Genomic DNA, 26,363 nt, shown 5'->3' on the forward strand with positions numbered 1-26,363 from the left:
TTATACAGGCCTTGTGAAATCAAAGTTAAGCAACTGGAGCTTAAGTATAACAACTTTTCTATGTAACATTTTATTATTTATACAGTACTTGCATATACAGTATCTGATAGAAGCCTTATAAAATAAACCTGTATGATAGGCATTACTGTTCTCATTTCACATATGACGAAACTGAGGTTCAGAAAGGTTCACAGAGGGCTACTGTAAGCGTTAGACTGAAACTCAAATCTCTTTCATAAAATTATAATCCCAGAATTCTTTGCACCAATGATTTATCAGTGGATAATCTCATTAGTTACAAATTTATAAATTTACAACTCAAAGTCTGTCAAAATTTCATCTTATAATGAAGCAAAATTGTTAAATAAATTAAAGCTATGATTAAACAAATATCAAAAACATTCTAAGCTTTCAGATAATGAATATAGCATTATTAAGCTTTAGGTATATGCAACACAGAAACAGACATCCCAACAGACAATCGGTATAAAATTTAGCCTTCTGAAAATAAAAACAACATAAAAAGGTTGGCTAAAATCTTCTTTCAAAGATTTTTTTTTCAAACTTAAGAATATTAATCTTGCTGAATTTAGACTTAAGAGAACTAAATTACCTTTTGCTCATAGAGTTGGCTTTTTATTTTTTTTAAAGAATTTTGTATTAGCTTAATTACAAAGATTTTTATATAAGATTGGAACCGATATAATGATTTTGCCTCACAAGTAGTTTTTCTTACTAATTACAAACACAGGATTACATTTCCTGCCTAGAATTACATAAAGGGATATTTAAGCAAAAGGAAAATGAAAGAAAACACATTAAAATGAAGAACAACACATAAGTAACAATAAATAAATAGAAATTGCATAAATCCCTCTTTTCTACAGCTTAACATCCCCAAATAACATTGCCATTCTTGGATTTCCCTAGCCCTGGGGGGAAAAAAAAATCACATTTTCTACAATTAAAACATGAATGTACGATTTGTGGAATTTCCTGAAATGAGACCCCCATCCCTGCCACTGCAATTCCCTAAAGGACCATAACATTCCTATCTTCTTGCTTTAATTCCCACTATTTCCTCTGTAACAACTGTCCTTTCTCTTCTCTTCTTTTAAAAATTCCATCCTATGTTCAAAAGCTTGTGGCAATGAAATGTATCAGTATTTTTTCTAATATTATTCATATGGCCATTAATATAATGATCAAATATGAAAAATGTTTATGAACTAATACTCAAGCCCTTCTTCTTCAATGAAATTTTTCCTGAAAACTCTACCCCATGGTCATTTTTTCCTTCTCTGGACCATTCATCTGGCACTTCATCTTATATTGCTTTGTGACTTCTTTAATACTGTTATTTGTACTGTAATTTCATTCTTGTTCTGTCATCTAACTTCCATGTGTGCTAAATATTTAGACTTACCAACTAGACTTCAATATACATTTAAGGCAGGGTCTATGTATTATACTTTTATATATACCCAAGAGAGGCCAGCAGAATATTGTGTATATATCAGGTGTCCCATAATTTGGTGAATTAATAAATATTTTACATTATCTGTTATGTTTTACTATTTCCTTTAAAAAAAAAGCTCACTTATGATTACATATTTATGATGAAATTAAAAAATGAAACTCAAGCTGTTTTTTTCCTCAGTAATCAGATGATAACGCATAGCTATTTAAAACATTAACTTCCACTTACCAAACACTCAAGCTATAAAATGGCATGATACTATCATACACTGCTTTAACTAAAATTTCCAAAGCAGTATAACAGCAGAAAACACTTTTCACAATTAACAGCCCTGACGTTACAGCACACTCTAGTGATCAACTACGAAACCACAGATCCTTAACATTTTAAGAGTTCCATGAGAAATAAAAATATTTATCCAAAGAACATAAGAAAATTTCAGTGTACAGTGTTAATATCTAACATGTAAAAATATTTTAAAAATGAACTTAATTTTCATACTTGAAAATTACATCTAAGGCATACAATATAACTCACTACATTAAAAATAAATGTTATTTGAAACAAAGCTACAATTTTATTTTATTTATGCATCCCATCATGCACCAAATGCTCACCGAACACCTACTACACATTAGGAAACATTCTAAGCATTGGTGATTCAGGGATGAGCAAAGAGATCAATCTTCTTTGTTCTCATTGAACATATAATTGAATATACAGACATTAAAATACTTGTAGTAGAAAATATTAAACAAAAAACCACACTAACAATAGGTGTGAAAAGTGTGATGAGTGAGAAGTGCTATGAGAACACGTAAAGGGAAGTCAGACTTCTCCGAGGAATATGACTGAACAGAGACTGAAAGAAGAGTCAGAGTCAACTAGCCAAAGGGCAGGTAGGTAGAAGAAGTAAAGGGCATTTGAGAAACTCAGAAGGCCACAATTATGGCTAGAATACAGAGACCACGTTAAAAGATAAAGAGGTTGGCAGGAGCCCGACTATGTAGGCCTTGCAGGCCATACAAGAATACTACCATTTATCCTAAGAGCAGTAAGATCTGCATTTTAAAAAAGAACACACTTGGCTCAGTATATTGGAGGAAATGAAGAAACGCTGTGGCAAGATCAGTCAGGAGACTTACTCAGGTGGCCCAGGTGAAAGAGCACAGTAATCTGAGGAGGGTGATGGCACTGGAGATAAAGTTTAGTATCTGGATTTGAGAAATATTTAAGAGAGAACTAGCATGTCCTGATGACAGAGTGGGTATTGGAGAGGAAGTTGGACATGTCAAACACTTGCAAATGCCCTTTACCAAGGAAGAAAAATCAGGAAGAGTAAGCTGTTTTACATTTTGTCTGTATTTTTGTTTGACTTTGGTTTTATGAGACAGATACGAGGAAAACATTAAGCTTGGTTTTGGACATAAAGTTTAAGGTGCTTAGGCACATCCAAATAGGATGGAGATACCAAGAGGCAGTTGGATAACTCAGTCTGAAGCTCAGACGCGAGATGCAGGCAGGCGATATAAACTTTGAGTCTTTATTGTATAGCTGATAACTGAACACAGAAACTCATGAAATGGACAGCATAGAAAGAGTATAAAGTGAAATGAGGAGATGACTTGTAATTGAACTTCAAGTAATAATAAAAATAAAAAGTCCACGGTGTTGGCAATACGGAGGTCACTGCTGAACTCAGCCTGACCTGTTTCAGTTTAGTAAAGGGACTGGAAGCCAGAACGGATTAAGAAGTGAGTGGGAGCTGACAGCTCTTTTGAGAAATCTCGCTGTGAAGGGAGTAGGGGATTGGTAATGACAGGACAATTGCTAGAAGAAAGTGTGAGGGTTGAGTAAGGGACTGATTACCCAACCCAGACTGCATGAGAGAAACCTGAGTATATTGCAAACCAGATGGGAAAAATGTACTTAAAAGGAAAACACTGAATATCCACCAGAAAAGAGAAGGGTAATGAATAGTTTAAGGCTTCTAAAGTAGAAAGGAGTTAAGATATAAGCACAGGTATAAATACTAGCCTTAGATAGGAAAGATAACTCTTCTATTGCAAAACAAGAAAGGAGGATAAGATGAATACAAACAGAAGCAGATTTGTGTGTCTCACAGTAGGAAAATAACGAAGTTACATATCTTTCTATTTAAAAGCATGGTCTACAGGACATCTCTCATCATACAACTTACAAAACCAATGGTATTCTTATGTTTTTCTTATATCTAAAAAGACTATACTATATTCAGTTTTTAAGAATATTATAAGAGATATAGGGTCATTACAGAGAATAACAACCAATTAAAAAATTTTTCCTAATTAAAAAAAATTTGTCTGGAATAGAAAAACCTAATGAGAGATGTATACATAATGATAATTTTAAAACATTTGTTTTGATTATAATTATGTAATCAATACATTTATGAAGTCAATATACATAAAACATATGTATAAGTGTGTGTACAATGGCACTCAAATGTAGTTGGACATAGACTTAGAGATTGCCTGTCACTCAGGAATGAAATAAAATGCGCTTCCCTCAACATCTTTAAGAAAACAATTTATAAAATACTGAATAGTTGTACATGGTTTAGGTTTCGTTGTTTTCAGTGTATCATACAGTATTCAACAAACATTTATTGGTATTTTTGTCCTCAAATACATTTTTTGAAACTAATAAAAAATATATACATTGAAATACTTTTAATACATTGACTATCACCAGCACGTTAACATCTGTCGCCAGGCTCATTCATTTTTGTATCAATTCAAGAATAAAATTTCTTCCTCCATCTCTGTCTAAATGAAGAGTGCTCTTAGAGAATGCCAAGGAGTTGATTTTTAAAAATATCATTTATAACTACTTATTTATTTCAATCAGAATTTTCTTAATATTAGACAATTAAAACAAAATGTAAAAATAAATTGAATGTTGAGGCTGATATACTTCCTCTTCATAATGCTTTGTACACTTTTAATGATTTGATTATTTGTGTAAGGTTTCTCTTCTCTTTTGGACTGTTTAAGTTCTATATGAGCAGAGGCTATGTTAACTTTGTTCACTGTCCTAACTCTAGTACCTAGCATAATGTCTGATACGAAGCAGATAATAAATATTTGTCAATTTTAAGACTACAAATGTCTTACATCCAATTTTGTATTTATGAGCCTATCAAAACAGCCTTAGTATTTTTACTTTTTCATAAGCAAACATTATGTAAAAAGGTTTATCTGTTTTATATTGAGTTTCAGACTTTTATTTTAAAAGAGCATTCCACTGCTAAAAGTATTTGAAAAGTGAAAGAGACCAGATGACTTCTTCAGATCCTTTCTGATCTCTGATTTTCTGTATTATAAGTAAATGGCTCAAGAACTTTAGTCGCAAATGTATCTAGTCTGTAATAAGGAAGGCTGTCACAATATCAACAATAAAAATATGTTTAAATAGTTCATCTAAACCAGCAGTTTCCAATGTTGTTAGAAGACTTTGACAGTTCCTCCGGAGGAGCTTGAGGGGCAGGTAAGGTGAGGTTAAACTAGTATGGTTCCCAGACTCCTCTCCTCACTTCAATACAGAGAAGTTTATATTATCTGTTTGATATACTGGAATGGGACATAAGATTTCATTTTAAGAAACGGTTTAAGGGAAAAAAAAGGTTTGATGACCAGTGAAAAAGGGTTTATCATTATGTAAAACAAAATATAAATCTGGTCACAACATGACATTTTTGTTTTGTCTAAAATACCCTAGGGATTAGTATCTTTGAGAGATGTCATATTAGCAGAAACAAGGAAAAAAAAAATCTCCATTTAGTCAACCAACTTGAAACAGTTTTTTCTTCCCACATTGGCCTAGTTAATGCCCAAGAATGTTCCCTCTTGAACAATGATTAAGAGAATTTACATACCACAGTGGGGAAGCTATTTTTATTAAAATATTGCTTTTAAATTAGGTTTAGATTTTCATGTTTCATTTAGGCATTTAAAATATGAAACATCTTTCTAAAATACATTGGACTTTAAAAACCAGTATCAAAAATAGCTAGAGAAAAAACTGGAAACACCAAAGGTCCATCAACACATGCAGATAGATTGTTTTATACCCATCCAATGAAATACTACTCAGCAACAAAATGGAATGAACTATTCATACACATAACAACTTGGATGAATCCCAAAATATATGCTGAGTAAAAGATTAAAAGAAAGTATATGGTAAATGATTCCATTGATATAAAACTCTAGAATATACAAACCAGTCTATACTGACAGAAGCAGGTTAGTAGTTGCATGGGAAGCAGGATGGGGAAGGGAGGAAGGGACTACAAAGGGGCATGAGGAAACTTCTGAGAAAGATGGTTATATTCACTGTCTTGAATGTGGTTGGTGATGACGGTTACACAGGTGTATATATGCCAAAACTTCAAATTGTATACTTTAAATACATACAGTTTATTGCAAGCCAATTATACCAAAATAAAGCTTACACAAATACATGGTAATTTCAAATGTAAAAGATGTATAAAATGTATAAAAATCACCCTCAAATTTTTGAAGATTATTTCAGAATGTAAAACCACCTTAGAACATTTTAAGGCAGAAAATATATAAGCTTATTTCATTACCTTACAACTTTTGGAGTCTGGGAATTTTCAGTTCCTTTAAAACAAACTTTTTTGACATGATCTCCTGAACTCTGGCCAATAATAGATTTTTTTTCTTCTACTGAGAAATCCCGGAATGACTTGGATGAAACTGAATGTAGAGAAGATGCCCTGTAAAAGACAACAAAGATCATGTTTAAACATCCATTTTTTAAAAGGTTGCTGCTGAAAGTCACAAGCGAACAATGCAGAGAATATATACCAAAAATTTTACAATGATATTATATAATTACAGTTTTCAATGTGATATTGGATTCTTGCTGTCAACCGTGAACTAATCAAAATTATGAGATTAAAAAAAAAAAAATCAATGGGGGCTGGCCCAGTGACGCAAGCGGTTAAGTGTGCACGCTCTGCTGCGACAGCCCAGGGTTTGCAGGTTCACATCCCGGGCACACACTGACGCACCGCTTATCAAGCCATGCTGTGGTGGTGTCCCATATAAAGCAGAGGAGGAAGATGGGCACGGATGTTAGCCCAGGGCCAGTCTTCCTCGGCCAAAAAAAAAAAAAAAAAAGGAAAAAGAGGAGGAGGATTGGCATTGTTGTTAGCTCAGGGCTGATCTTCCTCACCAAAAAAAAAAAAAAACAAAAATCAATGGAGACCAACACTGGAGATAACCCAGATGTTGAAATTGGCAATGATATTAAAAATAGCTATTGTTTTTATGCCTCAAGTAACAACAACAAAAAAATATGCTCAGGATAAATTAAAGAATAAGTAAAGCTCAGCAGAGGAAAAGGAACTATGAAAAAAAAATAGAAATTCAAAACTTTTAATACAATATTTAAAAAACAAAATTCACTTGACGGATGTAACAGCAGATTGGAAAAGAGTCAGCAAACTTGAAGATAAATCAATAGAAGTTTTTGAATCTGAAGAACAGAGGGAAGAAAAGATTGAAAAAAAATTTAAGTCAGCCATAGTGTAACTTATCTGATAATATCAAAAGGTCTACCACAATTGGAGTCCCAGAAGGAGAGAGGGATATGACAGAAAACAATATTTGAAGAAACAATGGCCAAACATTCCCCAAATTTGGTGGAAGACATAAATTTAAAGATACAAGAATTTTTGCAAACCCCAAAGGAGAGAAATACAAAAAAACCCCACACTTAGGCACATAATGGGCAAACTGCTAAAAAACAAAGATAAAAAAAATCTTGAAAGCAGCCACAGAAATACAACACAGTATGAAAACACCGAGCTTATTAATAGAAACAATGAAGGCCGAAAGACGGTGGAATGCCATCTTTAATGTGATAAAAAGGGGGAAAAAACTGTCAGCCCAGAATTCTATGTCCATATGAGTGAGCTTGGACAAGGATCTTCTCCAAGTCAAGCTTTGAAATGACTACGGTCCTAGCAGAACCTTGATGGCAGCAATGTGGGAGACCCTGAGCCAGAGACATCCACCTAAGCAATACCGCAGCTAAACCATACCCAGATTCCTAACCTAAAGGAACTGTGAGACAATAAACATTGGTTGTTTTAAGCCACTGTTTAGGAATAATTTGTTACAAAGCAGTAGATAACTAAGACAAGATACCCATAGGAATTAAAAGGATAATAAAAAAATATTATAAATAGTTCTATGCAAATAAATTTGACAATTTACATGAAATGAATATCTCAAAAAAATTTACCAAAGATATCAAAAAATGAAACAGAAAATCTATATAGACCTATATCTATTTTAAAAACTGAATTAATCCCATCAGTTTTTTTATTATAGTCTCACCAGTTTGTTTATTACAGAAATTGACAAACTGATTCTAAAATTTATATGGGAATACAAAAAACCTACATTAGCCAAAGTATTCTTAAAAAAGAAATATAAAGTTGGAAGAAGATAAAACAAGTTATAGTAATCAAGACAGTATGGTACTGATATAAGAATTAAGACCAATGGAACTGAACAGAGAGCTCAGAAATAGACTCTCATGTATACAATCATTTTGCTTTCAAAAATCGAATTGCCAAAGCATTTCAGTGGTAAAAGTGTTTTCTATAATAAACAAATAGTTTATAGAAGAGACAAAATAAATCTTTATCTCACACCACATCCCAAAATTAACTTGAGATGGATCATAGACCTAATGTAAAAGCCAAATATCCTAGAAGGAAACAGAAGACTATCTTCATTACTTGGTGGTAGGCAAAGGTGTCTTAGGACATAGACAGCAACAACTATGAAATAAAGAAATGATTAACTAGACTTAACCAAAATTAAAAACTTCTGTTCATCAGAAGACATCATTATGAAAACAGAAAATATCTGCAGAACATGAATCTGACAAAGGACTTGTAACCAGACTCTAAAAACAATTCCTAGAACTCAAAAATAAAAAACACAAATAATAAAAGACAAGGCAATTTCAAAAGGCAAGCAAAAAGGATTTGAAAAGACACTTCACAAAGGAAGATATGCTAATAGCCAACAGGCACATGAAAAAGTGCTCATTACTCATCCGGGAAACAAATTAAAACCATAATCAGAGACCACTACACACACACAAAAATACGTAAAATTAATTGACAATTCCAAATGTTGGCAAGGATGTAAAACAACCAACACTTTCATACATTGTTGAGGGGAGGGGATAAAATGGTACAAATGCTGTGGGTAAAGGTCTGGCGGTTTCTTAAAAAGTAAATATACATCTTCTGTATAATCCAGCAATTCTACCTGTCTACAATAAGCCCTAAACAAGAATTCACAGCAGATGTATTCATAATAGTCAAAAACTGGAAAGAGTCCAGGTGTCCTTCAACAGAAGTAAACACAAATTGTGGTATATTCATACCTTGGAATACTACTGAGTAATAAAAAGGAATAAACTATTGTTATTCACAATCCAGAAAAATGTGAAAAACATCTTGAGTGAAAGAAGCCAGACAGAAAAAAGTACATTACGTTTCATTCTAATTACATAAAGTTCTAAAACAGGCAAAACTAATCTTTGGTCAAGAAAGAAAAATTACAACAGTGGTTGACATTGGAGTGAGACAGGGACAAGGATTAAAGAGAACGTTTTGAAGAAAACTTTCTGGGGTAATGGTAATGCCCAGCAATTTATTAAAAAGATAATAAACAACAACTAAGTGGAGTTTATTCCAGGAATGCAAAGTTGGTCTAACACTCAAAAAATCAATCAATATAATTCATCACATTCACAGTATAAAGGAGAAAAATCCTATGGAAAAGTCAATAGATGCATCAAAAATATGAAATATTTACAGATAAGTTTAACAAAACATGGATGGGTGTGATATATACACTGAAAACTACAAAACATTGCTGAGATAAATTAAAGAAGATCTAAAAGATATATACCATGTTCATGATTGACTCAATATTGATAAGCTGTCAATCCTCTTCATCTACAGATTCAAAGCAACACCCAACAAATTCTAGTAGGCTTTTTTTTTTTTTGACAAGCCAAATCTAAGATTTATATAAACATAGAAAAAACTTAAAATAGAAAAAAAGAATTTTGAATAAAAAGAACAAAGTCAGAAATTATACCAGCTGATTTCAATACTTATAAAAGGAATCATCATCAAGTCAGTATGGTATGGGCATACACATATACATATAGGACAAATGGAACTGAGTCCAGAATTAGACCACACATACATGGTCAACTGATTTCCAGCAAAAGTGCCAAGTAACAAAATGGGGGAAGACCAACCTTTTCAACAAACTGTGCTAGAATAACTAGGTATCTGTGTGAGAAAAAAGAAGAAAATAAAAACTTTGACCTCTTTCTTACCCTATATGTAAAAAGAAACCTGAATCATAAACCCAATTATAAAAGCTAAACTTATAAAACATCTAGATCAAAACAGAACAAAATTTTTGTAACCTTAGAGTAGTCAGACACAAAAAGCCCTAACTTTAATAAAAGAAAACAAAAAATTGATGTAATGGATTTTATCAAAATTAAAAACTTCTGCTCCTCAAAAGACAATGTTAAGAAAATGAAAAGCCAAACTACAAAGTGGAAGAGAATACTCACAAAACATATATCCAACAAAGGTCTTATTTCCAGAATAAAAAACTCTTATAAATCTATATTAAGAAAATAAACAGCCCAATAAAAGGCAAAAGATCTGAACAGACATTCCAAAGATATAAAAATGGCCAATAAGCCCCTGAGAAATGCAAAATAAAGCACACCTACTAGAATAGCTAAAATTAAAAAGATTATCTATAACAAGTGTTGGAAAGGATGTGGAACAATGGGAACTCTCATACACTGCTGGTAGGAACGTAAAATGATACGACCATTTTGGAAAACTGGTACTTTTCTCATAAAGTCAAACATTCATTTAACATATGACCTAGCAATTCCACTCCTAAGTATTTATTTACTCAAGAGAAATAAAAACATATGTCTATTAAAAGACTTGTACATAAATCATAACTTTTTTCATAAAAATAAACTGGAAACAATCCAGTATTTCTCAACAATAAAAAAGGAAGAAATTAATGATACATGTAACAACATGGACGAAGCTCCAAAACTTTACGTTGAATGAAGGAAGCCAGACACAAAAGAGAGCATACCGTATTTATATGCCATTCATATGAAGTTACAGTAATAGGCAAAAGCTAAGCTATACTATTAGAAATTTCTAATTTCTAATTCAATGGTGGTGTAGGGCATGGTTGGAGGGTGGGGATTGATTGAGAAAATGTACTGGATGATGTAATTTTTTTTTAATTTTCATTGGGGTGGTGATTACACAGGTGTACACATTTGTCAAAATTCCAACTCTACACTTAAAATTAGTGCACTTACTGTATGTAAATTATAACTTTATCAAGGTATTTCAAAAAAACAATACGTAGTAAAATCTGTCCCCCTTCCCAAATGACTAAAATAAGAAGATGAAAAATGCCAAGTTTTGGTAAGGAGGTGGAGAAAGTGCAACTCTTACATACTGCTGGAGAGAGTGTTTAGTGGTAGCTACTAAAATGAACATATGCCTAGTCCATGACCCAGTAATTCTATTCCTTGTTATATATCCAACAGAAATGCAAATATGTGTTCACCAAAAACATGAACTAGAATATCCATAGCAGCCTTAAACCTAAGAGTAAAACAATGAAGCCACTCAAATGCCAACAAGAGCTGAATGAATAATTGTGGTATATTTACACAATAGAATATTAGACAGTACTCTCAAAATATGAATGCATTTCATAAATATAATGTTGAGCAAAAGAAGCCAGACACACTATAGGATTCTATTTACATACACATAAAAAAAGGAGAAATTAATCTATGGAAATAGAAGTCAGGATAGTGGATTGGTGGGGTGAGGGGAAAAGGAAGGGTAGCATGAGGGGACTTCTGAGATGCCGGTAATGTTACTTCTTGATTTGAGTGCTGGCTGCACAAGATGTGTTCAGTTTGTGAAAATTCAGCAACTTACACACTCACAGTAACTGCATTTCTAGGTATATTATGTTTCAATAAAGTTATTTAAAATTTAAACCTAATTTTACACAGACAGAATAGACGAAATAAAAATTAAGTTGACATAAATAATCAAAACCACACAAAATTAATCATATGCAACATAGGTGTAATACTTTGAGAATTAGTTAACAGTGGAAAGTATTTTAGAATAATATCGACCAAAGAACAGGCAAAAATTAAAAATCACCTGTAATGATTAATTTAGCTTCCAAAGATTTCATACTCAGATTTTTATGGTATCAGAATCTTTTGATTCAACTATCAATGTTTTACTTTACAATCAAGAACGTAAAAAGGATCACAAGATAGTCAGGGTTAGGCACACAGGCTCTGTTGCTAGAGTATCTGGGTTCAAATCTTGACTCTACCAGACATTAGGTTTAACCCTGGGAAGTTACTCTGTACTTCAGTTTCCTCATAAGTAACATGGAGATACTAATACCATCTCCTTCATCGTAACAGTTGTTATGAGGATCAAATGTTAGTTTATATTAAAGTATTTAAAACAGTACCTGATACATAGAAATGCTATGTAATACTAACTTATTTCAAGAGAAAAAGACGACAGTGAGAACACAGAAGTTCTGACATGAAGAAATATAATCAATTAATAGGTAAAGTCTGACTGATCTAGAAAAATTAATTTAAAAAGATAACCTTTAGTTATTAGTTATTTTGTACACTGAAACTACACTGTATCCTTAGCATCATTTTCAGAATCCTTAACATTAGTCAAAAGTATGAATAATAATAAACAATTTCCTAATCTAATTTTAATTATTTTTTCTACTTTATTTACTCAGAAAACAAAGAGGCCATGTTAATAAGTGAACACAAATGCTAACCAGTAATTCCCCAAAAAGTTAAATTCATACTTAGAAGAAACCATAAAATCCACACCCAGATTAAGTTCATAAACTATTTGGATTATCCCATAAAAAAGCAAGGCCTGGGGCCAGCCCGGTGCCATAGTGGTTAAGTTCACACACTCCACTTCCGTGGCCCAGGGTTTGCAGGTTTGAATCCAGGGCGCGGAACAACGCACCGCTCATCAAGCCACTTTGTGGCGGCATCCCACATACAAAATAGAGGAAGATGGGCACAGATGTTAGCTCAGAGCCAATCGTCCTCAGCAAAAAGAGTAAGACTGGCAACAGATGTTAGCTCAGGGCCAATCTTCCTCACCAAAAAAAAAAAGAGAGAGAGAGAGAGAGAGAAAGAAAACAAAGCAAGACCTTCTAAAATACTATACCTTGTTTGAATAGCTCATTTGTACCTGACTCTGACCTAACCACCAAACCATATTTGCAAAAAACACTTTTACATGCATCATCTCATTTAATCCTTACAATAATAGTCCTGAAAGACCAGTATTTTCATCACCACCTATGTTTAAAAGTAGAGTACAACCAAAGTTCAGGGATCTCAATGACCACAGAATCACCAAAGATCAGGCATAACTGGGATCCAAATCCAATTCTTAATGATCATAAAACTCATGCTTTGCCATCTAGTCTACCACTGCCTTTAATAAGAAATCAAGACAAGAACACTCCTTATAAAGTGCCAAAGGTAACACAGATGGGAGGAAAATAATGATTCACGCTTTGTTTTGTTAGCACATGAGCTAAGCATCCATTCATAACAAAACTGACTAAAAATTTTTACCAAATTTCTATTTACTCAATAAAAGTTAAATCAATACAAACTGCTTCACATATGATTTTTCTTAAAAAAAAAAATTCAGCAAACAGTTAATACATGTTAAGGAAATCAGTTAATCACGTGAACATATTACAAATTAAGTTACAATTTATTTAAGTAAATAATAATGGCTAACATTTATGTATTTATACAATTAAAGGTGCTGTGCTAAGTGTGTCCCATGTATTAACTCAGTTTAATCGTCACAATACCTCTGTGAAATAGGTACTGTTTTTAGCCCTATTTATGGACAAGGAAAGTAAGACAGAGAAAGATTAAATAACTGATATAAGTTCACATTGCTACCAAGTAACAGATCCATGATTTAAATTCAGGCAAGGCTCATTCCAGAACTCAGGCTTAATCACTATACTCTACTGCTGTGTCCACACTGAAAAGTCATTTACCCTAAATAAAATCTTAAATCATATGAGAAAAATTTTCTTTATAGATTTGTATCAAAAACATGACCTACTAAGGCATTCATGTTAATTTCTTCAAAAGGAACCTACTTTCGACTTTATCATAAAATTTTCTCCAAAATACATACACAGAACATAAAAAAAATTAAATACAAACACAAAAGAATCACTCCCCACTTCCTTACTAACTTCTGCTCCCTCAAAAGCACACATACCTGAAAGTTCCCATTGGCAAACAAGGTAACTATAGTGTAAAGTACAGTGTTATCATCAGTCATTTGGGAACACTGTTGGCAAGTACTCTTGCCAGAAAATCCAGGGAATGTCTCCTGTAAGTAAATTCATGTCTCTAAATACAGAAATTCCACAATGATCTGTATAAAAAGCACAACTTGTCAGATTCACCCTAGTGTTAATTTGGGGACTCCTAAATGTAGTAAATAATTTATATATCCAAAAAGTTATTTTTCAAAAAGTTACTTATGATAACATCTCCTTAAGAATAAATATAGGGGGCCAGCCCCGTGGCTTGGCAGTTGGGCGCGTACCGACGCACCACTTCTCTGGCCATGCCGAGGCTGTGTCCTACATACAGCAACTAGAAGGATGTGCAACTATGACGTACAACTATCTACGGGGGCTTTGGGGGGGGGGGGAAGGAGGAGGATTGGCAATAGATGTTAGCTCAGAGCCGGTCTTCCTCAGCAAAAAGAGAAGGATTAGCATGGATGTTAGCTCAGGGCTGATCTTCCTCACAAAAAAAAAAAACAATAAATATAGGTAACAGTGTTTATAAAACATCTTAAAGTTATATGTTTATTAATTACGCACAGTGGTTACCTATAAAATGTCTTACACAGGTTGCTTTAAATGAGTTCTACTATTCTTTCCACTGATAATGCCATAATTTGAAACAGTGTCTGATTTCCCACCATTTTGCTTTCCTAACTCACAGGCTCTGGCTATTTTCCATCGAAGCAGCCAGAGAAACTTTCCGGAGAAGCATTTGGAGACATTTGTAGCCACATAAAAAATTAATCAAAGATTTTGATCCTCAGCTAAAGCAGCCCTAAAATTTTTGCTTTAATGAATAAAATTTCTAGCTCTAAAATGTTAAATAATTGAAATTAGTTTATAATTTATAGTTAGCTCTAAATGGAATTTGGAAGAATTCACATTCATACATCAAGCCAGGCCACAAAGATTGTACATTCTTCCACTCAAGATGCCTGGTGAGAAATGTTGTATTATTTCTCCAAGTAAAACACTTGATAATGAAAAGTGGCCAACTCCCATATACAGTTGGTGTTTTCACATTAGATTTAAAATTCAGCTGGTTAGAACTTCATTCTGATGCAAGAACCAGTCATCTTTAATATTTAAGATTGCCACTAACTACAGGCAAGAGGAGTACAACTATATACTGGGAGTCATATAGACTAGGTGAATGAATGTGTGAACAAAGTACTGAAAATCTTTACCACAACCAGAAGCCAACTTACAGGGCTAATTTGTGATTTGCTACTGAATTACACATTAACCTTAATATTAAGATAAACATAGTATAAAAACATCTTCTGCGGCCAGTCCTGTGGCGTAGCAGTTAAGTGCGCAGGCTCTGCTGCTGGCAGCCCGGGTTTGGATCCTGGGTGCACACCGATACACTGCTTGTCAGGCCATGCTGTGGCAGTGTCCCATATAAAGTAGAGGAAGATGGCCACGGATGTTAGCCCAGGGCCAGTCTTCCTCAGTGAAAAGAGGAGGATTGGCATGGATGTTAGCTCAGGGCTGATCTTCCTCACACACACAAAAAACAAACAAAAAAACACATCTTCTAAGAAAATAAAATCGCATTAGATGATTCGTCAGGATAATGAAGATGTACCTTTGAGAAGCATTTAAAAAAATTAAAGATAATCACTACAGTGTCAAAAGTTCATAAATAACAGAAGTAAATTTGCTTATTTTTGTGATATACAATATTTTAAGACAATAGCTGGACTGACGGATAACACTGTATGATTATAATGTTTGATTAACATTATACAAGTACCTATCAGATTAAGAATTTCACATAATTTCTGAATTCCTTATTTTAATGATATATATCCCATATAAATATGACTTAAGAAGGTTAAACATTACTTTTTATTTGACAATGTTTCCCATGCAATTTAATACATCAAATAAGCCTACATAAATTAACATTTCTCTTTTTACTTCATTTAGAATTTGATTTGGGGAAGTCTGTTAATGTTGAAAGATTTAAAACACTTGATCAAACAGGATCACAGGTCGCTGTGAAACAATACTTAATTATCCATTCAACCAAAGTGACAAAAGATTTCAAAGGCAAGTAAAGAAAGTTATATAGTGGTAAAAAAAAAAAAAAAAAAAGAAAGAAAACTTTAGCTCTTTTAATAGAGAAGACTCAGTTTTGTTTTCCTTTTTTTTTCTAAGTAACCAAAGACCTAATAAAGACATGTGGAGCATAGGAAATATTTTTACAAGACACAGAATCTTTATTTCCTAAGCAGATTACATTAAATGTAAAGAAAAACCTTTGTTTACAATTTCTTATTAAGAGCAGATCAACAATCTAAACAAATTTGTGATTTTAACAGAAAGAAAACCAAACTCTGATTTTGCACCAGTACACTTTTGGTATTAGAACTCTTTTTTTTTTCTTTTAACTTAAGTAAATCCATTCCAATCTTAGTCAGCTTGACCACACATAAAATTCCTTTCTCAAGATTCCTTTCCCACAAACCTTCTACAACTTGCTGTATGCATTTAGGTTTTGTCCTTTTTCCTTTCTTACTCTGGAACAATTATTTTACTTTAGGACAAAATTACTTTCTTTTTTCTCTTACCAAGAAAAAAAAAAAAAAAAAATCCGTGTCCTGCATATCTTTCCTTATCCAAAGAACACATTCTATTTTCATTACCTGCTTTTCACATACAGTTGTTTTCTTTCATCCTTATTGTTTCTAGTAGGTTTACTTTTACATATTGATTATAAAATTTAACTATCTGTAATCTTTTCTTTCCAATCTTGAAAACCAGAAAGCAGGCAATTGTTAACCATCTATCAAAAATTAGCATCCTGTAGCAGATTAGCAATTTATAAATACATTTCTCATAATTTCTAGAAGTATATTCGTCCTCATAGTAAATTTTCAATGTGGCACAAAACATGTTAATAGACCTAAATATCTTTTCTCTCTCTGTAAAAAATTAAAAAGCCAAAAGTACATAAACTTAAACTTACATTCAGCATTTAATGTTTATCTTATTCGGAAATGATTTAGCTATTCAATGAATATCCATTATTTAGTTTAATTTAATATAAACCTTTATCTTATTTACATTTATTTAAATTACTTGCTTTAAATTATGCTTGAATTAGACATCAAACAGCTAACGATCATCATAAGTTATTTTTCTTGTTGACAAATTTTGTGACATAGAGATAGCATGAGTTTATTGGATTAGTAAACCCAGAGAGAAAAAGTTGCATGTTTGTATTACATTTAATATTGATAACTCTGAAGACACACTTGTTTTTATTAAACTAACAAACTTTAACTTTTGTTTATCAAAGATTATCCCAGATCATGTGAACCTGAAGAAGATTTGGGTTAGTTTCTATATTTCTGAGAGTGTACTTGATTTATATAAACACTTAATTTTCTTTAAGCCAATTAAATAGAGATCTTTACAATTTTGGCAATGCCATCCAGAGGTAGAAAAATATCATGTATCTATAACATACAGTCATAGACATACATAAATATACAGACACAGAGATCTGACAGCTTTTGTTTTAAAAATTTTAGCCATGTCTCAGGTACAAAACTCAAAAGAATACTTGGGTCCAAACTGTGTTTCCAGTAGATGGACTAAGCTGAGGTTACCTGCTCAGACAGCCAAAGTTTTTTACTAAAGATTTTTATTTGCATGTTGTAAGGATCCTTTTAGAGCTATTTTTGGAGTCATTTTGTCTTTTAGAAGCTTCTGCATACCAACCAAAGAATGTGTTCCATTGTCTCTGAGAGGTTTGAGATTCTCTCTTTTAAGGGTGCCCCTTAAGGTAGACTTAACTAAGTTAAAGGTTCCCCAAAGTGGCCACTACAATCCCAAAAGCACCCATTTTCCAAAAAGGCACAATAGCCTGGTCCACAGACCAGGTGGAACAAATCTTTGCCTTCAGATTCCCTAAGATGTCTTAACTTTAGGGGCCTTGTTTTCCAACAGCTGTTCCAAAACATAGGGAATCACGTGTTTTCCTGCCTTTTGAACAGCAACCAGTGAGCTCAATGGGCTCTGTGGGTACCAGTACCTGGTTGCTCATGGGCCTCGGAGCCATTGGGGGCCTTCTTTGGATGCCATTTCTGACGTCATGAAATGTCAAAAGTTCATAAATTACAGAAGTAAAACCAATGAATTACCAAAGTAGTAATTGCTAAAATTTTATTGTGCACACACCAAAAAGAAAGTTTGCAAACCGGGAGCACTCAAATCAAAACACTGAATGAGGCTCAGGGGTATATTGTTATAAAGCAGCTTAACTAGTGAGAAAGCAGTCTTTATTCTTCATAGTGACTGGTTATAATATTAGAATTTTCTTAAATTGGTCAGTGGATACCTCATATCAACCTTGGGCAACAGTTCAAGTTTGTTTATGATTTCCAGAGACATAAGCAAGAAATGACCCTAAGTCAATGACTAAATTGGTTTTATCTGCTCAGGGAATTTTCAAGGTTGGTCTCTGTTTTTTATTTCAACAACAGTAATGAATACATTCTATAAATACAATCTATAAATGAGATTAAAATCTAATTTCAGATTAATTTTCTACATTTCTCAAAGCAGAGCAAAATTTAAATTCTACCAACTTTCTTTAGACCAACATTTACAAGCGCTATTCTCAGGAAAACAAATCTATTGCATTTTTAATTTCTTCAAGGATATACTATATGTATTTACACCCTATGTGTATCTGATTAAAAATCAAGTTATATACTAAACTTGTAGCCTCCTAATGATTCAAGAAAGAAAATTATTCAACGACCTAATAATAATTTCCATTTATACTAAATCTGCATCAAAATTCAATAATACCAAACATCAACCATTTATGTAAATATGTTCTTAAAATTTCTAAGAAATGTTTTCTGATCTATGCCATTAACTTAGGATGAAATTTCCATAACGAAACAGCAAATTATATGTATATATTTTTATGTTTATTTTATATATATGTATAATTATATTGACATATATAACATACATATTATATTGACACATATAACATACATATTACTAAGTTACCTCAGTCCACAGCTTAATGAGTACAAATAAAAGCAGTACATAAATTCAAAGGAATTTAGCAGAAACGAACTTTAAAAGATCCTTCAGTTACCAACATAATCTCTGAAGTCATAAAAAGGGCATAAATGATTAATTTTATGACAATTCAGATACCTCTAACTTTGATAATAATTCAGAATAAAATTATCTGTAATAATTTTATTATTACAGTTAGATAAATTTCCTTAGTGTCCTAAAATACAGAAAATCCATTATTCATTTGTTTTTATTTAAATTTCCAATCACATTTTCATAGAATAAATGTATAATAAACATCACCATATTTCATAGTTGCCAAGTTATTTTTCAAAGAAAAGTATCCTGATTATATTTTTGGTCACATTTTATGGCATTTTTCTTCCCATGTTCCTAGAATTCTCCTTAATATGCCATAATAGATTTCTTTTGAAATTTAGATAGTCTAGTCAACGTGGGAGTCTAAGCTCATGTTGCTGATAATTACCGGGGAAAAATTTTTCCTGAATTTTAACATCAAAGTCTGAAGTTTCAGATAAATGAGTACTTTAATCCTTTCCCCTGAAATACCCATACAAAGTAAACAGGAAAGTAATCAGGAAGGCATAAACCCACAAAGGCAAAAAGAATAAGGCATTAAGACAATGGCAGACTAAAAGTAATAATACTCTTTCGGAGAAGGAAAAAGAGCTAAAATGATCAGTGATGTAATGGAAATAAAGGAAACCTAATTGTCATCAAGTGGGGGTGGTAGAGTGTGAACTTCAGAACCCTGAAAAGGCTCATACTGGAGACATCTTACGTATCAAATCCTGAAGTAGGCAGGAGGATGAAAACTGGTTCAAAGTTTACTTGTAGAAAAAATGTCAGATGTCCCCCCTATCTTCATGTGGTCAGATGACTGTACCTCCTTTACCTTGGTAGAAGGAAAATTTGATTGAAAATCACTAGTAATAGAGGCAGGCAGAAGTGAACTGTTCTGTACAAAGTCTATACAGTCAACAGTGAGGTATGTGAAAATCTATACCAAATGGTGAGAACCTCAGTTCCAGCCCTAACCTCCTTACCCTGATTAGCTTCCAGAATGCTGGCAAGTAAATATAAAAATTAAAAGGTTCGTCTTTAGAGAAACTGACAGACCAAGGAGAAAAGACATGGAGATAGTGACATATGGGGATACTGCTAGGTTATCCTACAGTCCTACCTATCAGTCAACCTGTTCTGTACAGGCACACACAGCTCCCAATCAAAACTTAAAAACAAAACAATCAATCCAATAAAACAGTTAAAATGAACTAAAAGATACATGGAAAAGAGTGAATAAACACGTATATAAATCAATGAGTACTGTTAACTTTTACAAATGGAATCATATAGTTTGATTTTTTTTCTTTTTGCTAACTGGCTTCTTTTGCTCAATATTATATTGATGAGACTCATCTACACAGCTGTATGTAGTTATAATTCATTTTTTCATTGTGTGGTATTTTACAGTAAAAATAAAAATAAACTATAACCTATCCATTTACTGCTATAGACATTCAAATTGTTTCCAGTTTTTGGCTTTTACAAATAATGATGATATGAACATTCTGATATATGTTGCCCGGTGCACACGTGCATATATTTCTGCTGGGTATATATTAAAGAGTGAAAAAGTTTAGAAAGTACAGGTATCTTTAACAGTTGAATATTGAACAGGATACCATAAAAAGGGCACTATTGGCGAACAAAAAAGAGCTCTTGGCAATTAAAGATTTTAGTAGTTGAAATAAAACATAGAGAAGAAGGGCTGTAAAATAAAGTCTTGGAAATGTTCCAGAAAGTAGAATAGAAAGAGAATTACGTGGACAATAGAAGAGCAAAAGGAAGAAAATTAGAGAAGTCCAGGAAGAGTAATATCCAACTAATGTGCATTCTAGAGAAAACAGTGAGGAAGAAGGTATCAAATAGTACATAAGATGTTCCTAAAACTTAAGCATATGTTTTTCCCAATTAAAAGAGCCCACCAAGTACAATGTATCAAAAAAGAACCCATATCAAGGTACATCACTGTGAAATTACAGCACACTGGAGATAAAGAAAAGACCCTTTAAGCTTCAAGGAAAAAATGGTGGGAGGAAAGAAACTGGCAACATATAATGTGTTAGGAACTGGAATGGCATTAGACTTCTCAACAGCAATGAGAAAGAAAAAGGTACAAACTCTACAAATGATTTCCAATTTAAGATTCCCTTCCAATCTAACTATCAGTCAAGAATGAACGAGAGAATAAAAACATTTTTATAGATATAAGAGCTCCAAAAATGTATGTCCTACACATCCTTTATCAGAAAATTACTGGAGTTGTGCTACATCAAAACAAGGAGTAAACCAAGATAGAGAAAAACACAGGATCTAGGAAACTTGGAATCAAACATTGGAGGGAAGCAAAGGAAATTCTCAGGATGACAGTTAAGAGAAGTCTCAAGATGACAGACTTAGCAGGCCTGGAAAAGACCCAGTTCAGACCAGAGAACACAGGGCTCTAAGGAAGATGCCTCCAAGAAAACAAATCAAACTGATATTACCTATATGGTAATATAGTTTCACCATATTGGAAAGAGCTATGTTTTAGTGAGTTTGGGGGGGAAAATTAGTGATGAGTACAGAAAAGTGTAAAAAAAATGAAATATACTCATACTCACAACATGACTCTGTTGTGAATCTTAATTAACCAGTCACTAATGGGAAGATTTGGGACAGGAACTGCTGTCTTGCATTATAAGCCTTGGAGTATTACCATGCTATTAAATTTTTTAAACTATGTTTGTGTTTTAATTTGATTAAAGAAATTTTTTTATTGGGGCTGGAAAGAACTCCTATGTTTGAAACAGATTCTGAACCAAGAAATTTACTATTTGCCCATTAGCTGGATTCCCTGGTTTGAGTGATCATTGTTTTCTTTCTTCTTTTGTTCATTTACTTTTTGTTTTTAAATAAGGAAACTGATTGACGGCATGGCTAAAACTCTATTACTAAACCCAAAGCTTCCTCATGTGCTTAGTTAATTCTCTCAAATTGCAATATATTTAGTACCTTAGAGCTGATCCAAGAACTTTTTTTGTCTTTTCCATACTTTTGTTTAGGCAAAACACAACTCAATGTTGTAACAGCAACCCCATCAACCTTACAGAGGCAGTGACCAAATTAGTCTTGTATATTGCCTTACCACCACAACTGGAACAGTGCCTCGCATACAGAAGGTATGCAACAATACTGATGAATTAAAACATTCTACTAAACTCATTATCTCAAGTTTTACTCTCTCTTTTTTCACTTGGGTTTTCCCACCTATTGTTTTACTTTTTCTGTGATCATGCTTTATATGTACTAGAGGCTCTGAGAGACACTGATTTAGTCCCATTGGTGGCACTCAAAATAAAATAACTTGCCACTCTCTTAAAACAATTTACATCTTAATTGGGAAAATATTCCCTCTTACAAACAGAAAAATGTGACATCAGAAGCAATGAAGGGATTTCCTAAAACCAAGGGAAGCCTGCAAGATCCTCTTCAATGCCTGGGAGAAACAGGGTTCTACTGATCTCTTCCTTGCCCTTCACACTATCCATGAACTTTTCCTCTAGAAATGGTTCCCAATGGAAATAAATAAAAGGGAAGATGAGAGGGGAGCAGAAAGTACAACCTATTTTACACATCTCAAAATTGCTATATGACCTCTTTGGAGATTATTCCTATTAATGCTGCCATTATGAGTAAATTCTAATGGAGAAAACTTACATGATATAACGTTAAGTAAATAGCCCTGCTTAAAAAGGTGACAATGACAAGCTATGACTGTAGCAACATAAAGATATTCATGATGCATACAGAAAAACAAAGAAATTAATGCTTGCTTTTATCAAATAATTCTGATACATATTATTTCTTATAAAAAATAAAAAAAATAAGAATGCTCCTTTAAATTGCTTTAGCAATAAACACTAATTACAACACCAGGAAGAAATTACATCTATGTACAAGAAATTTTTGAAAACCATGATGTACTTGTCAAAACAATAAAGTCTTTATTTCCAAAGGTCCAATATTTAACTTACAAGCAAAGAGAGGAATAAAGTAGGTGAAAAGATAGGGAGAAAAAAAAAAAACCCAGAAGCCAATAACTACCTTAAAAGCTAATGCACAGATCTATGCTTATTTTAATAAAAATTAGAGCATACCATGCATTTGCTGGTTTTGGGGTTTTTGAAGGAGTGGTTAAAACTGTTTCCACGCTATTCATTCCTGAATTACTTTCTTTGGTAGTCATTGCAATCATTTTTCGTTGCTTCTGAGAAAGTTTAACTCCATGAGAAATCATTTTGCTAGAAATTAAGTTAAACCGATTAGTTTCACTGCTTCTGAGAAAGTTTAATTCCACGAGAAATCATTTTGCTAGAAATTAAGTTAAACCAATTAGCCTTGATTTCTGCTTAAAGAAGGTTACAGGTAATTATATTGCTTTGTTTATTTGATGAGATTTTACTATTACTGCATCAAAATGGCCACAACTTTCAAGAGTGACAGTATCAGTTTATACGATCAATGATCAAGTAATAGTTACATATGAGCCCTCCTACTAAAATACACTTCCATCACACTTGCATCAGAAATAGTCCAATGATCATTTTAAAGGCAAGTTTCTGGCACGTAATATTGTATGCCACAAGAGCTGGACTATCAACCCAACTCAATCTTTAGTATATATTTAAGAAATAACGTTATAGGGGCTAACTTATCCAGAAAAGAGCTTTTAATTAACTTTAACATCAAATGCAGAAAAATAATAGGAAAGCTCCAGTAGGTCTTTCCAATTCTTTAGGGCAGAACTGTAACACAACATGGTCTTTCCTTTGTTATGATTTTTTTTAACCAACCCCAAATTCGTCTTTGGCGTAGCTCCACATTTCTGTCTACTTTCTTCAATTTGCATGATGGTTCTGAGATCCATGACAGGAGGGCTGACAGGACTAAAAGACATATAAAAGTTACTTTACAATGCATTCATTTATCCACAAAGTCCAACCCTCAAACTTCACTGAAAGTGTAAATTATATATAAAGATGATAATGAGAGGATAATTTAGGTTTATTTAGTCAGCTGTGGCCATCTGCAAAAAGGATGTTTTGAATGAAAGCTGCTTTTATATACACATACATACATAACAACTACAATGCATCCAAAGTCATAATGTTAAGTGATATAACTGAAACTCTTAAAGAAAAAAAAAGCCAAGTAACAGAAAGATTCTTATCTAACTTAGGTAGAAGAACGTTCTATGTAAATTCTTATCCTTTAAGATGAATGGATCTTGAAAATTATATTCTATTTTTAACAAACAAAATTCTTACTATTTCCTAATGTGAATAAAAGAATATTTAATGGAAAAACTTAGGGATGCTCAACAATATTAGAGACCCACCAGAGGGAGTTGTGGCATAATGAGAAAAAAATTCTATGATCTTTAGAAAGAGGCAACCTATTTTGCTGACTTTACACCAAGCTATTCTTAAAACATGTTTAATAAAATAGTCTAACATTAGTAATTAGAAGATGCTTCCAGGTGTTCCCACAAATATGTTTACTTAAAAAGGCAAAAAAATTTGAGATTAATTTCTGAACCACGTTTAGACCATGAAGCAACAAAAACTGGGACATCACAATCTTTGTTTGAACTGTGCAAAATACAGCATATCTGAAAATAATTACACAAATGGTCCAGATGATAATATAACTGGTCAGTCAACTAACAATTTCACCCTATTATAAACCAGAGTAGATACATAAAGATGAAGCACAAGCTCAATAAGCAGAATGAAACAATAGCGCATTCTAATTATATCTACTCCTTCAGTTTTAAAAACTGACTTTTCTAAGTAAAAGAAAAATATGGATAAAATACAGCTAAGTTAAAAGCACAGTATAACATTAAATGAATATCCTCTGAAAATTAACTGTGAATAAGAGTACATTTTGTGATATCTTAAATACCTCTTAATGTGCTAAAAAAAGATAAAGTCAGCCTACAGATGACAAAATGGTCTTCCTGAGTGGGAATTTTAACTAATATATACTATCAAAAAAAAATAGCTGATATCAAGTCACTATATATACATACACGTGTGTGTGTGCATGTGTTTTAACAGTATTTACTAGTACTCACTGATGACAATGCAAAGGCAAGTAAATTTTTATCTAGAAAAAAAGAGCCTATTTTAGCTCTGAGGTTAGTAATTTCTATGTATGTAGTAGTAATTTGTATGCAGTTAGGTAATTTTCTGTGTATTAGACATTTATATTAATATTTTTAAATGTACTTCATTAAAATTTTCATTTGACTAAAAAATGAATATTTCTCAGACTAACAGGTACAGAACAAAATGAAAACCCTACCTGAAATAACCAGCAACCCAACTAGAAGAGCTTGTATTATCAATTCTGTTACTGGGAATGGGCTGTGGAGCAGATATTTTAAGTATTGGTGATTTTTCCCATGGTTTCAAATCTTCCCTAAAATATGCCGTAGGTGTACCATTAGCACATGGTTTAACTTTCCCCTGGGGGTTAAAAAAGAAAAAACATTAAAAAAGTGAATAATAGCAGGCACCCAGCACAGTAGCTAACACATAGATGGTACTTAATAAATATTGGTAAATTATACTAAAATCTTATGACAATTAGCATCTAGCATTTTCAATTGAGTTCTTCTACAGTTTAATGCCTTAACCAATTCACAAACCATATCAGTGACTCTAACTTAATTATTGTGAGCTTTGGGAATAATTTTTAGGAAAATAAGTTTGCATATTAAATCCCTATTTACATGAGTATTAACAATGTTAATAAATAAAAGTTGTTAAGATATGAAGCAGTAACTTGAAAACAATGTCCATGACTTTAATATGAAACAAAATGAAAGTTTAGTATAAAAGTCATATAATTCACTTTGAATATAATTAAAGTATTCTGAATAAAATTAAAGTCAAATAATATTGACACTTCAAAAGGGACCCTAAAACTATTGCTATTACAATAGGTCAAGAAAGTTATTAAAATGGTACTTCCACCACCACGAGATTCTTCTGTTATTGCCAGACATTCACAGCATGCCTCCAACCTTCCTTTAAACCTCAACTGTCTTCTAGCCTAACCTTAGTATTCATATGAATTGCCCCCAAATTTCTACCCTACATAAAAAAAAA

The 26,363-nt window shown here is 32.7% G+C and overlaps 1 protein-coding gene across 10 annotated transcripts in view; it reads right to left on the bottom strand.

Annotated features, from left to right (window-relative positions):
- The window catches only part of IBTK (inhibitor of Bruton tyrosine kinase), a 129,669-nt gene that overhangs the window by 33,094 nt on the left and 70,212 nt on the right, over positions 1–26,363 (bottom strand). For 9 of the 10 annotated variants that reach the window (XM_087443818.1, XM_087443819.1, XM_087443821.1 and 6 more), the window contains 4 exons: positions 25,555–25,718; positions 24,039–24,131; positions 23,343–23,486; positions 6,114–6,263 (listed from right to left, as the gene is read on the bottom strand). In XM_087443818.1, coding sequence (XP_087299944.1) covers positions 6,114–6,263; positions 23,343–23,486; positions 24,039–24,131; positions 25,555–25,718 — 551 coding nt within the window. Of the gene's footprint in view, positions 1–6,113; positions 6,264–19,921; positions 20,036–23,342; positions 23,487–24,038; positions 24,132–25,554; positions 25,719–26,363 lie in introns of those variants that run through there. The other variant, XR_015555216.1, reaches the window with a different exon arrangement.

The sequence above is a fragment of the Ceratotherium simum genome, chromosome 19 (assembly GCF_057802395.1).
Source record: "Ceratotherium simum simum isolate JZ-2026a chromosome 19, ASM5780239v1, whole genome shotgun sequence".
NCBI classification, from domain to species: Eukaryota; Metazoa; Chordata; class Mammalia; order Perissodactyla; family Rhinocerotidae; genus Ceratotherium; species Ceratotherium simum.